This window comes from Antedon mediterranea, chromosome 4 (assembly GCF_964355755.1).
Source record: "Antedon mediterranea chromosome 4, ecAntMedi1.1, whole genome shotgun sequence".
Taxonomy (NCBI): Eukaryota; Metazoa; Echinodermata; class Crinoidea; order Comatulida; family Antedonidae; genus Antedon; species Antedon mediterranea.
In genome coordinates, this window is record NC_092673.1 from 8,860,984 (window position 1) to 8,875,511 (window position 14,528).

Consider the following 14,528-nt stretch of genomic DNA (forward strand, 5'->3'; position numbering starts at 1 on the left):
GCTGGTACCTTGAGGGACACCTCCATTTACTAATGGTGTATAGATATTTAACACATTGTGTTCTATCACTTAGAAAACTCATAATCCATGTAATTACAGATGGACGGACTTGAAATTTAATCAACTTACAGATTAATACATTGTGGTCAAAAGCTTTTTTAAAATCAGTAACCACTACAGTACTTTCACTTTGTTTCTTATCAGCATTTCTATAGAGAACATCCATAAGCTTAACATGAAACTTTTTGCAATTTTTGCAAAGTGGTCAGTGAGGGAAATTGGTCTAAGTTTATCCCAAGTTCGTAGGATTAGTTTTAGGAATAGGGATAACCATGGCTCTTTTCCATTGGGATGGGACAACACCATTACCAAAGGACTGATTTATGATTGCAGCCAAAGGTTTGATAATTTCATATGCAAATTCCTTAATTAATTTGGCAGGCAAACCATCAGGACCAGATGCTTTCTTGGTCTTAATATTTTTAAGTGCACTATAAACTTCATAATTTTAGACAACTGGGTCTGGGTTAGGATACGGACAAAAGGCCGGAAGTTCCTCCCTTACAAGGGGTTGGACTTCATTGGTAATATTAACAAAATTATTATTGATAAAGTTAGCAAAATCTTTAGAATTACTAATATTTAAGTCATCTGGAATGTTAATAGTAGAGTTAGCTTTCCCTTGATTGGTCATGATTCGAATCTGCTTGTACACCTGTGCCGGGTTAGCCTTTTTATGTCTCTGAACTCGGTTCGCATAATAATCAGCCTTGGCTTTTCAATTTCTGATTTTACTTTGTTCTTTAATATTTTCCAATTCACCGAGTGGAGGTCGTCATGAAATGCCTTCTGGCGATCACAAATCAACGTTTTCACGTAAGGTGTCATCCAAGGTTTGTCTTCACTGTGCAGTTTAATAGTCTTGGTTGGAAAGAAGTAAGTATTTATCGCGTTCGCTAATATATCAATAAAAGCACAGTCCAGTCTCTTTGATAATTCCTCTAAGCGTTTGTTTAACATCTCTACCTCCTCCATATTTGTGTTCCTTGGACATACCGCTGATATGTAAATTGATATCTTTGGTTCTCTAATCATAATGAATGTGATGGCGTGTTCCACTTCCAATACGATTAATTCAATATCTTTTCCATTTGATATGTCATTCGTTCCTCTGTGTATGATGATATTTGAGTGTTTTTTTAAATCAGTATTTTCTTTTAGTTCATCCGTTATACCATTTATAGTAGCGCCTCGTTTCACAATTACATCGGTGTGTGATGACAATTTTCAAAATCACGAAGAATGGAGTCACCAATAATCAGAGATTTACATCCATCATTTGATTCGGTTTCTACTGTATTTGGTTTTGACATTTCAATGTGAGGTCGCTTACCTTAATACTCATTTCGCTCAGTTTTGTCTTTAGTTTCTTGTTCTCCTCTTCTAGTATGTTTTTTTTATTTTTCCTTGTTCCTTATTCATTTCGTTTATTGTTGATTGCAGTGTACCAATACTCTCACTAAGGTTCTTTATGATGTAGGAGAGTTCCTGTTTACAGCTATCACACGTCCATTTTGATTTTTTAGCTGGTTCCTTTTTTAATTTCAGGCAAGCAATATGATAATCTCTGGAACAGAAAGCACATCCAACAACAGTACCAGTATCCCTTATGCAGCTTTCAAGGCACAAACTATCATCCGGTGGTGGTTGATTAGTTGGTGGTTGATTAGTTGGTGGTTTATCCATTTGCTTTGGATCTAGAGGATATCCTTTCCTAAACCCGGCTTGCTCCTGATTCAAAATATTACATTCATCTGTCCAGTCTATGAGTTTATTATTGATGATATAAAGAAAAGCCTTAGCTATTGTTGGTATCAGAGATATCCCTCTGTAGTTTTGAGATTCAGAACTTTTTCCTTTTTTGTGTATTGGTATAATTACATTGGTGGCCCAACGTTGAGGGAAATTCCCACTGACAAATATTCAATTGAAGAGAAGCTTAACTTTCTCATATACAAAATTCGGGACATTTAATAATATTTCGCTCGTGATACCATCAATACCAGTGGCTTTACCTTTTTTTTGTGCTTTAAATGCACTTATGACTAACTAATTTAATTTCTGTGTTTAATATTTGATTGACATAGGGCAAGTTGTCCACTATGTTTACAATTTTTGGAAGTGTTTGCGACCGATTGCTATCTTTGATATGACAATATTACTAGTGTCGATGCCATTCCATTAATGAGATTTCATTTGATGGATTGCTTTTTTCTTCTGGGAAGTTTAGCCAGAATCTTTTATTATCGTTATCTTTGAGGAGTCTTATTATGTTTCTCCTTTTAGTTTCGTCGTAATATTTTTTTTTCTGTTTATTGCTTTTAGTATTTATTTTATAAATGTTTTTAAAAATTGTTCGAAAATGTCTAAACTGTGATTTATTTTAACTTGTTTTTTCATGGTTATAAATTCTTTATCATCTTGATTTTTTAATTATTGGTTTAAAAATGTATTTACATGCATAGGTGAATTTTCAAATGAAGTAATAGCTCTGTCAATTTATTTTCGCTGATTGCCAACATGAAATTGTTATCGATTCTGTCCATGTACTCATGGCACCAGCTATTTCTTAAATGTTTGAGCAAGTCATCTACCCATTTGTATTTGTATTTAATATCCATATTTTCCTCAATTTGGGTTGCGTTGCTTGGCAATATATGCGCATGTAAATCATTCTTACTCGTTGATAGTAAGTAATCGCAAACACTGTTTATTCTACCATTACATATTCATAGGTTGGTTTCTAGTGGTTTCTTTACAAAATTGTAGCACATCCTTGCCATTTTTATTAATCATAATATCCTTATTCAGACGATTTACAATGTCGATATCAGCATCGACACTAAGGTAGGCCTACTCGTCATAGACTAAAGGGAAATCATCATTTGATATGTATAGTCTTTGGCATTACCGTTACCGTTAAAATCACCTATAGTATATATTTGCTTGTTAATGTTGACTATTGAAGAAATTCGTCAGCCAATATGTTAAAGAAGTAATCGGATGCGTATTTAGAGTTATGTGGAGGTCTATATATAAACCCAATAATTACTTTCTTATTTATGCTAACATTTATTTTCATCCACAAAATACATTTGCTTGCATAATAAAGTTCTTCTACATCTAACTGCGATTTGTAATAGACCATGATTCCACCATAGCGTTTATCGGGTAGTATATCCACTAATTTTGTATACGTCACTATATTTTTTCCATTTTTCAAGCAAACCAATAATATTATATTGCGAAATGTATTCAATAAAATCGGCGTTTGGGTACACCTGTTATGCCATTCATGTTCCATGAGATAAATTTAAGCACATTACTTTTAATATTGGTGCCAACTTTAAGGCTATTACATTTTTTGTTTTTGTCTCTTTTGGATTTTGTATATTGGCATTATTTATACAAATAAAATGGCAGCAGCACAGCACAACATGGAAAGAAATAATGCTCGGAATCAAATGAATGGGTGAGACAACAAACACAAGTTTAAGGCATTATGAGAACTATCAAATTAAGTAAGTGGGAGTGAGCTGGACATATCAGTAGGAGAACAGACAATAGATGGACTTCGCTAATGACATCATGGAGACCCATGGATGGGAGTAGAAATAAAGGACGAAAAAGAGTGAGATGGCGAGATTAAATAGGCAAGTATTGGGGTACAGTGCAATGGCAGGGAGCAGCTAGAGATCGTTCACTATGGCAGAAACGTGCTGAGGCTTTCGTCCAGTAGTGAACTGACAATGATGATGTTTTTTATCATGGTTGGATGGGCCATGGCCTATTCCCTATTTATTTCTATTTAATGAAACTAATGTTAACCAAAGGTAAACGATTCATTATTAATAATAAGCTTATCATATCTTAATTTAATGTAATAGCTTCGGCCATCATTGGTTTCTGTTTCTTCCTAATTTCTCTAACTCTTGCTGTGAAGTCTTCACTGACGCTTGCTTCTGCTCGAAAACCATTTTCATTTTCTCACACGGTTGCATGTCGACGCATCTTTCTGCTTTCTTTTAAAATATCTACTTTTTCTTCATAATTTCTAAATGTCGATATTATAGGTCTTGGTCTAATTTTAGCATTAGGTTTGTGTGCTCTGTCGAAGTAGATACTATTTCCGTCCATTTTTAAAGTTTCCGTGATGTAGTCTTTGACTTTTTCTTCGGCTTGAGCCAAACTTTCCCCGTCACTTTCATTTATTCCATAAAATATTATTGTTCATTCGGCTTTTTTTTTCAATTTGGTCTATTTTAATTTTTAATTTTTCGTTTTCTTTTTTCAGATATTTATTTTCTTCTTCAATTTTGTTCAATCTGTCCTTTAAATTGTTCATGCTACTAGTTATTGTATCCATTTTACCTTTCATAAGCCTTATATCTTCAGCAATTTCGTTCATTTTTGTGTTCATATTTCGATTCATAATTTGTATCTGTAATGAAATGTGGGAAAATGAAGAACCGGTTATCTTTTCTTTGTCGGAATCAGTTTGTTGTGTTGCCTGTCGTGTTGGACGAGGCCCTGGATTTTTCAAAACATTGATTTTATGTATGACTCATGTGAACAAAGTGATTGGTCAAACTTGATGATATCACATTGCAGACTTATTTATTTTGTTTACTGGGGCTAGTGATCTAGGAGTGGATCTGCTGTATACGACTGGAAATCAATATTTGTTACATACAGATAAATTTTATATTATTTGAACGCTTTCAACGACCTTCATACATAAGAAAATTATGACAACAATAACAATGTTCAAACCTCGTGGTGTATCAACTTTGTCATTCGTTTCTGGTTTTCTGATAACTATTCCAATTGAGGAAAGGTGGGTATTAGATAATGAATTGCCAGCGGTTGTTATGAAGCCAGACCGGAACAATAATTAACGATACATAGTAAAGGTCATTTTCTAGGTTAGTTTCGGTCAGTTGTTACTAGATCACAGTTGATATAATTTACCTGGGTAATAACTGCTGTGTACCTTTGTTATATCAAAATATGTTCAAGATGAACATTGTGATTTTATTGATTGACATTTTATTTATTTTTGTAATAATACCTGTACATTTTGTATCTGGAGAAGTGACTGATGATGAAATACGATGCTTAACTAAGCTACTTACTGATTTTACCCCTTTTATAAACGATCATCTTCAAGACTATCTATATGACTACGCTGACACCGATTCGGAACGAATATCAGTTCTTGCGGTATTGCCATTGGAAGACACTCCTTTCTGGTGTAATAATACTTACCTGGAAAGAACATTTAGATCTTCTACAAATGAATTAGGGTTTGTAGTTCCTGATGAGTTGAATTATGCGGTACCAAGTTTAGCTTCAGACGTTTTTAATTACATATCAGCTATTCCTTATGTCGAGAATGACATCGTTCAATCGGATCTAAAACTGCTTTTGAAGTTTCCAGAGAGGATCCAGGCAATGGTAGATTGGCATCATTTAGATGAAATAAACGTAACAGCACATGTATTTTTCTTATACACCTGGAAATATCCATGTAGTAGTTGCACCGATATGATTTTGGACGTTCTTAATATTGAAAGGTACCAAACAGCTCCTCTCATAATATCATTCACCGACTGGGGACATGAAGACCCGGATATAAATACCATGGAAAGTGAGAATACGTTTAATGTAGCTGCCATCCAAAGACCCTCATTTGCACCAATTATCCGTTTTAGATACGAGTACAAAACAGATGCAAGTTATTATTTTGATTTATTTCACAATGTGATATTCGATAAATTCTACCGTACGGGTGTGCCTCGTCAGCAAGGTGAGCAAATTCGATTTGCCGTCCTCATGATCTTGCCATTACATGATAAAGACATGTGGTTAACTCCAGACTACGCTGAAAATGTGCTGCGGCCCCTTACGGCAAGAGGTCGCGTGTTGACACCTGTGTTAAACGAACTCATTGCTCCTTCACAAATTAGTGAAAGCGATAACTTTATTGTTGCCCGTGGTGAAGCTGCTCAGTCATATGCACTTCGTGGTGAAAATACAGACGGAAATAACATAGCGTTACTTCTTAATAACCATGAACGCATACATGGATTGGAGACACCAACTGTTATTGCTCTTTATTCGTGGACTTGTTTCCATGATAATGTCATTTTACAAGAATCAGCAACAATACTTGAACTGTATGTACGACAACCAGACATATACAGGGTAATTTATGGTTGCTCATCAGAAATTTCTGACGATGATTTTGAAACAACGCAATCAACGCTTGGTGATATTGATGTAAAAGCGTTTCTTGTACGGGAAAAGTTTCCTCAAGACGTTATTCAACCTGTAAACGAACCGCCGTTTGAAGATCATGAATCCGCCGCTGATATGCGCCCGTTACCACCAGGGGGAGATCAAAGAATATGTCGGGTTAGAAGAGCACTTGATGAAAATCTTCAGTACAGCTCTTTTCAGAATTGTGCGTTCCAGTGTTTGGTGAATGAATACGAGTGCGGCAGATTCTGTTGCTGCTGTAAAAGTAACTTTATTACGGAAACCACGTCGTATTTAGTTAACAATATCGTATCTGATTGCAGGTAAGTTATCTACACAACAGTCACCATTGAATGGCAATCACACAATTTGCACCCTGTTTTCTACATTCAACATCTTCAAACAAAAACCGTGAAATGTGCAAAAAGTCACATTTGTGCAAACATGATACCCATAAATGTGGAAATCTGTAAGAAAACAATCCATAAAATTCAATGACACAAATAGTATGTGTAACATATTTATATGAGCTTTAGTTTTATCAAATACTAAAAATACATTGCGATGTTCGACATTTTCTGCATCTCCGGATATCATTGTGGTTTTTTGTTGTAACAAAACGGATAATTTCAGCCTGTATTACTATTTAAATACGTAATTGGCTATATTGAAAACATTATGTTAGAAAAAACCGTGGATATTTAAAATTAGGTTATCATTTTTAATAAACTGATTTTGGTTGAAGAAAATGATTTTACACATTTAACGTCAAAACTGATTTTACGGCGTGATGTTTGCACATTAGTGATTATGAATGTTTAGATTTGCACATTTGTGGTTGTTTGCACAAATGTGACTTTATGCACATTTCACGGTTCAACAGGGATAATTTCTGGGTTTTTTCAGTCCCTATATACTTAATAGCTGTAATGTGGTATCTGGTGAGTCATAATTAATTGTTGTTTTCGTCATTATTGAAGAGTAAATTAATGTTTTTCAATTCTCACTTTATCATCATCTTTATAGTATCATTGCTGTTATCTTGACCACCAGTGTTTTATTATTACCTTCAATATCATTCACTTTAGCATTAGCCCAATATTGAAATAATTTTTCTTTCAGAAAATATATATTTGATAGAGAAATTAAAACATGTTGGGAGAATTGGTTAAACTACAATGTTCATAATGAATGTGATTGCACAGAGCACAATGCAACCTACGTCATAAAAGAATGCTTCGTTGCTTGTTCAGATGTGAGACTACTTTTAATATTATTTCATGTTTTAATTGTGCATAAATTTAGTTTAGTAGGCCTAGGTCTATTATAATCATTAAGTAGACCTACTATATACGTTAAATATGTAGAGACCACGGGGTGTTTATTATCATTCTTGTCCGTCATATCACGCGGATACAACAAACATTTGGAAGAAATAGAAGAAAATGTGTTTTCAGGTAATGCTGTGTTCCTCTTCAAAACGCAGGAACGTATATATATATATATATATATATATATATATATATATATATATATATATATATATATATATATATATATATATATATATATATATATATATATATACCACTACATTAACACTTTCGGAGACATGCTATTTTTTTGCATATTTGGGAGACAATGACAAAATGGCTGATTATTATACTTTGACATATATTTTACATACACCATTTCATTTTATTTCATTAAAGGCATGTTACTACATATTTTAAAACAAAAAAAATTATAATAACAATTAAACTGTAAGATATATATGTTTTAAGTTGTTATTTTGTCTCCCAACTGTTTTTCAAACTCTAAAATGTACATTTGGGAGACTTGACAGTGTACATAACATATTACAGTATAATAAAGGCCTTATTTACAGATTAAACAGTGCAAAAATAGTGCAAAGTCAACAATACCAGTACAAAGCTCATTAAAACCATTCCAATTATTACTATTGATAGAAAAAAACATACCAATGTTAAATTGATGAATAAAAAAATGTTTTTTGTTAATTGTTCAGAAGGGTTTTTAAGAGGGTGGGGGCATGAAATGCAAACAATAATTAACCCTCGAAATGAAAATCTACAACACGATTAATATCAAGGTGTTAAAATATGGTACAAATTGTTAAAAATGCTTTGTAAAGTAAAGATCATCTTCAGACAACAATTCTACTAAAAATATAAATGTGTATAATACAGTATTCAAAATAAAAATTCTTTTTTTTTTTAATAAAAGGAACATTTTATTTCGCTTTGTAACCTAGCTGAAAGTTAAACCAGCCCGAATGAATTAGATCACGCAACAAACTTACTCAAAATAAAGAAGTTCAACAAATTCGCAATTTCTTTAAGATAGATTTATTAAGAGTCCAAATGCCAAACCTATTCAATTTAACAGAATATCTAAACTTTGAAACAATTTTAGCTTGTAAGGTGAAGATTGTACAAACAAAGTAATTGATACTGTTTTCACATTAAATAAAATAATGTATACATAGAGTACACAGTAATTATAGTGTAGCAAGTCTCAATAAATTGCATGCTATAATAATAATATTTTATTGACATATACGATGTACATCGGCGGCAATCAATTTCATAAAAGCTGCGTCAAAAAAAAATAAATAAAAATCATTTATGCAAGCATTACATATACAAATATGTACAGATAAAAATAAATTGCATATTATTAACAATATTACAGGAAATTGTAATACAGCAAATATATAATTTAATCAGAATCAAATCTTGTGCCATTAGGCAAATTGTTACCACATTGCAGTCTCAATAAATTGCATACTATTATCAATATTACAGGAAATTGTAATACAGCAGTTATATAATTTAATCAGAATCAAATCTTGTGCCATTAGGCAAATTGTTAACACATTGCAGTCTCAATAAATGGAATACTATTATCAATATTACAGGAAATTGTAATACAGCAGTTATATAATTGAATCAGAATCAAATCTTGTGCCATTAGGTAAATTGTTAACACATTGCAGTCTCAATAAATTGCATACTATTATCAATATTACAGGAAATTGTAATACCGCAATTATATAATTTAATCAGAATAAAATCTTGTGCCATTAGGTAAATTGTTAACACATTGCAGTCTCAATAAATTGCATACTATTATCAATATTACAGGAAATTGTAATACCGCAATTATATAATTGAATCAGAATCAAATCTTGTACCATTAGGCAAATTGTTAACACATTGCAGTCTCAATATATATATATATATATATATATATATATATATATATATATATATATATATATATATATATATATATATATATATATATTTGTATTCATCAGGTTTCTCAATACTACACCAACCCACTAGATGTTTTAACTCCATGGATTGAACCAGCTGTTCTTGGTCATTACGAAAACTTGGCAGATCACACTGTAGTTGATGCGAAGTGCATCCCGAACTCATATGCGGGATTCGCATGTACATCATCAGCAATTGGTCCAGTTGGTGGATACCAACCCTATCACCATTCCCATCATATTGACGACGATATGACAAGATTAAACACAAGTGAGAACCTCACCTCCGATTGTGTCTGGGCAAATTGCTAATTTATATATATTATATGCTTAGGACACACATATACCCCGTATCATAAAATTTGCCTAAATACAAAATGTTTTTTTTAAATGGATCACTCTTGTTGTGGTGGCCCTTTCTGGAATTTAGAAACAAACACATTCACAGCCAAACAAATGTAAAACCAACCACACACTTAAAAAGGTAAATAAAGAACACAGTCGGTTTTTGCCTAATAAAGTTTCATCAGTGCTTGTGTTGCATGATTAAATACAATCTAACTGATAGAAGTTTGTGAATGCAAATAAATTGAACAAATACATGAATGCAATTTTACTGTTTCCATTCTTCGGCATACGACTGATTTTATTCCGTTTACTCTTATTTCTCAGGTTTTGTTCGTTTGATTGGCGGTTCGTCAACACATGAGGGTACCGTTGAAATATTTTACGATTTGACGTGGGGTACAATATGCGATAATGGATGGGATATTGAAGACGCACACGTTGTATGTCGCCAACTTGGATACCCAGGAGCAAAACGAGCTTATTTGCAGTGAGTATAAAGAATACATGTGGAACACAGTCCCAGTGTTTTATAGTCAATTAATTGACAGATTGGTTATATCACATGGTAACATGAATTATACATTGCACTTTTTATTCATCATTGATTTTTATCAATCACATTTTTAATTACCTCCTAGGGCATATTTTGGCGAACCACAAGAGGACAGCGAATATCATCTTGATCGAGTAAATTGTTTAGGAACTGAACGTTCTTTGGAGCAGTGTGATAAAGGAGATTGGGGTGTGCATACGTGTTTACCATTTGAACAAGCCGGTGTTTCTTGTAATTTACATTCCAGCGTTCAGGCGCAAAGTATGAATTTTAATAATATTACATAGGGTTTTAACAACGTGATATAATTTAAGGTTACAAATTTCTACCACAATTTATCATTATCTTGTATATGTCTATTTTTGTTGTTGCTATTGTTTCAACAAGGGTACCGCGAACGGATCCCTTAAGCTCTGTAGTTTACGCTTGTGTACGCAGACATAGATGTTTCAATTTTTAATATTTACAATCATTCATAATTTAAATTACGTAAACTCACTCGAATCTATGGTTATAACCATAGCGCAAATTATTATGATATAAAGGCAGACTTGCGTCATAATAATCTGATAATAATCAGAGTGCGTCATTGTTTAAAGTGAGACAGAATGTTCAAATTTATTTATTTATTATTATTTATAATTTTATAAATTCATTACACAACAAATGTGTATTGAATTTCTTGCATTCTCCTGTAAGAATATCAACCGAAGAACTTTTTAAACTTCTAATTAAAAATGTTCTATTGCAATATATAATTATTACAACATTATTGAAATGACTAAATTTGCAAACACAAAGTCAGAAGAAGTAGTTTTCCCGGGAGAAGTTAAACATAATGAATTTAACCTAAGGTATACACTAAAGTCAAATTCACCGTCCATATAAATGAGACTGAGTAGGTCTACTAATACTATATTATATTTCACAGTTCACTATTACTAACACATAGCATTACATTCTCACAGATATATTACGACTTGTAGATGGTACTTCCGAAAACCAAGGGAGAATTGAAATATTTCATGACGGCGAATGGGGGACGGTGTGTGACGATAACTTCTCATTAGAAGACGGTGCAGTTGTTTGCAGACAGCTTGGATATCCCGGTGTTTTAGGTGTATTTACACAGTACGGACTATCAAACTTATCATGTCAATGTCATTTCACAGTCGTCAATTTATCTCTTCGTGCAATTTTATTGTATTTTCTGTATTCATAATCAATTTTAAATGTTAATGATTTCTGCCTAATCATCAATTTATTTATGAATGTGTGTATAGAGGAGTTGCTGATGCTAACTCAATTATTTTATCATTTCCATAACAGAGCATTTTTTGGTGCAGGAGAAGGTTTGATTCTGCTTGACGATGTGTTCTGTTCAGGACTTGAGTATAGATTAGATGAATGTCAATTCCCAGGCTGGGGGGTACACGATTGCTCCAGACTCGAAGACGTTGGTGTCGAATGCGAACCTGCACCAGATGGTTATTTTGGTAGGTTATATTTTGAGGAAGGTCACATAAATGTATGTTAAAAAACAAACAAAACTACCAAAATGTACAAGTGGTGTACATTAAACGGAATGAGTCAGAGCATGTATATTGCATTTCAGATAATTAAGGATTGCAGTGGATGCTCGCCACCTATTGAAAATTCCAGAACCAGAAAGATTTATGATGGGGCCTGGGTGCATTTTTATTCCTTTTTTTATTTTGTCTTATTTTATGAATAAACCTGAACAAATTGAGTAGTAGCTAAATTGATCATTCTTTTTATGCAGCATACAATAGTAATTTTGCTGTTGACTGCCAGGAGCTTCATCATCATGGTAACCCATTGAGCGGCGTCTACACAATTCATCCAGCATCTTTGACACAGTCCATTAATGTGTATTGCGATATGGAAATAGATGGAGGTGGATGGACAGTAATTCAACGACGTATAGATGGAACTGAGAACTTCAACCGCGGATGGCAAGAATATAGGGTAAGAATGTATTTCTGTGATTAAATTATTATTTAATACAGTATATAACACTAGCGATTATACCGGCCCCGAGGCGGGTTTCAAAATTAGTTTAAAACCTTCTGAGTACATAACACCCGACGCCAATATCTCCCTATACTCACCAACCTCCACCTCTCAAATGTGTGTTTTCCTAGTACAATTCCAATCATATTATACTTCATTACGCCAGTGTTTTCGCCCTCCTCCTCCCTCCCAACATACCCCAGATACTGAGTAATGTGTTGAAGAAGTTTCCAATACAAATTACAAACTCCCAACCCATAATCCTTCAGTGGCAGTTTTCAAATGTAGTACAGTTTCGGTCCTACATACCCACCCCAAGCTCGCATGCTCCTTCCCATGGATAATTAAAATACTTGAACAATTTCCTACCCATCCCATCCTCTCTTCCACCAAATCCTCGGAATTTTTTTAATTTATTTTAAAACCTTCCTGGTACAATTGCGGTCATTTTGATACCCCATATGTATGGTTACGTGCAGAAACAGAAATTTGGAGAACGAACAAACATCGAAAATGGGGAAAAGTGGGCCATTTTGACCCCATTTTGGCCCTAACTTGATGTTCAAATATAGTTAAGAACTTTACCGGTACTATTGCGGTCATGTTGATACCCCATAACAATTTGTATAACGAACAAACAAACACACAAACGTACAAACTCGGTGATTATTTTTTTAATTTAGTTGTTTCGATCAGTGGTCTACGTAACATAGTAAAGTATTTTTTTATTATTCTTAAATCCCAAAGACGAGGATTCGGGGAATCAATATACCAAGGTTAATTACTTTCTCAACTGAATATTTTATCTTGATTTCACAGGCTGGATTTGGGATTCCAGAAAAAGAATACTGGCTTGGGAACGAGGCTATTCATGCTATCACAAAAGAAGGACGATACGCACTTAGAATTGATTTCGAAGATTTCGAGGACAACAGCAGAGCGCATGCGCTGTACGAGACTTTTGAGGTGGGATCTGAAATTGAAGAATACCGTCTTACTATAGGGGATTTCCTTGGTGGAGCTGCTGGCGATTCAATGAAAGGACCGGCGGATGTGGACGGTTTACTTGGCGGAACTAATCAGAAGCAACCATTCAGCACTATTGTAAGTGGATCAAAACACTATACATTATGAAGTTTAGCTCGTGAAATAAATAAATCATTCACCTTATTTTAAAATTGAATTAGTACAGAGAAAATAAAGCTAAAACCAACCAGAAACATAAATTACCAACAATAATTAATAAGAGTGTTTTGCTATATCCTAGGACACATTGAAATGAAAACTAGCAAAGAAAAAAACAATGTGCAGTGTAGGCCTAATGAGTATTATATATAATGTATATTTCCCAATCGTGGCTGAAGGCTGTGTAATTTCATTTGATTCGTAACTAACACATACCGTACTAATTGTGTTTAACAGGACAAGAAGAACCCTCCAACTCAAGTCGACCACTGTGTTGAGAGTAAGCATGGCGGTTGGTGGTTTAACACAATGTGCGGTCTTTCAAATCTAAATGGTGTATATTATGACGATAGTGAGTCATTGCCGTCTGATGCCATGTACTGGAAAACATGGAAGTTTTCTAAACACGCCATTAAGAGAGTCTCTATGAAGATTAAAATTATGGCACCGAGTGTATTTTAATTTACATATTTATCGTCAAACGAAAATAATGTAATAAACAGGAACGTTAGTTAGGCACTTCCGTTGTTTCATTAATGAAAACATTTCGCAGTCAGTAACTATAAGACATATCGTTTTTCTTTTATTGGTTTGCTAAATGTCTGGCTAAATGGGATTAAACAGTTGTAATGGTTTAATTAAACTACTTCAACAATCCAACCTTAATCAGCGTTGGTGCGAATTCATATTTTAGGTTGTGTTGCAGTAAATGTTCTGGTTAATCTTGTAAAATGTTTTCTTTGTGTTGTTATATGAATGTACCATCCGAAATAAAATATATGAATG

General features: G+C 33.5%; 1 protein-coding gene across 1 annotated transcript in view; it reads left to right on the top strand.

The window, feature by feature from the left end:
- The window catches only part of LOC140047535 (scavenger receptor cysteine-rich domain-containing protein DMBT1-like), a 33,869-nt gene that overhangs the window by 10,986 nt on the left and 8,355 nt on the right, over nucleotides 1-14,528 (top strand). The window contains exons 2-10 of the mRNA XM_072092578.1: nucleotides 7,444-7,576; nucleotides 9,665-9,893; nucleotides 10,295-10,457; nucleotides 10,609-10,784; nucleotides 11,492-11,654; nucleotides 11,853-12,019; nucleotides 12,307-12,512; nucleotides 13,377-13,661; nucleotides 13,980-14,195. Of these exons, the coding sequence (XP_071948679.1) occupies nucleotides 7,444-7,576; nucleotides 9,665-9,893; nucleotides 10,295-10,457; nucleotides 10,609-10,784; nucleotides 11,492-11,654; nucleotides 11,853-12,019; nucleotides 12,307-12,512; nucleotides 13,377-13,661; nucleotides 13,980-14,195 (1,738 nt within the window). The remainder of the gene's footprint in view (nucleotides 1-7,443; nucleotides 7,577-9,664; nucleotides 9,894-10,294; nucleotides 10,458-10,608; nucleotides 10,785-11,491; nucleotides 11,655-11,852; nucleotides 12,020-12,306; nucleotides 12,513-13,376; nucleotides 13,662-13,979; nucleotides 14,196-14,528) is intronic.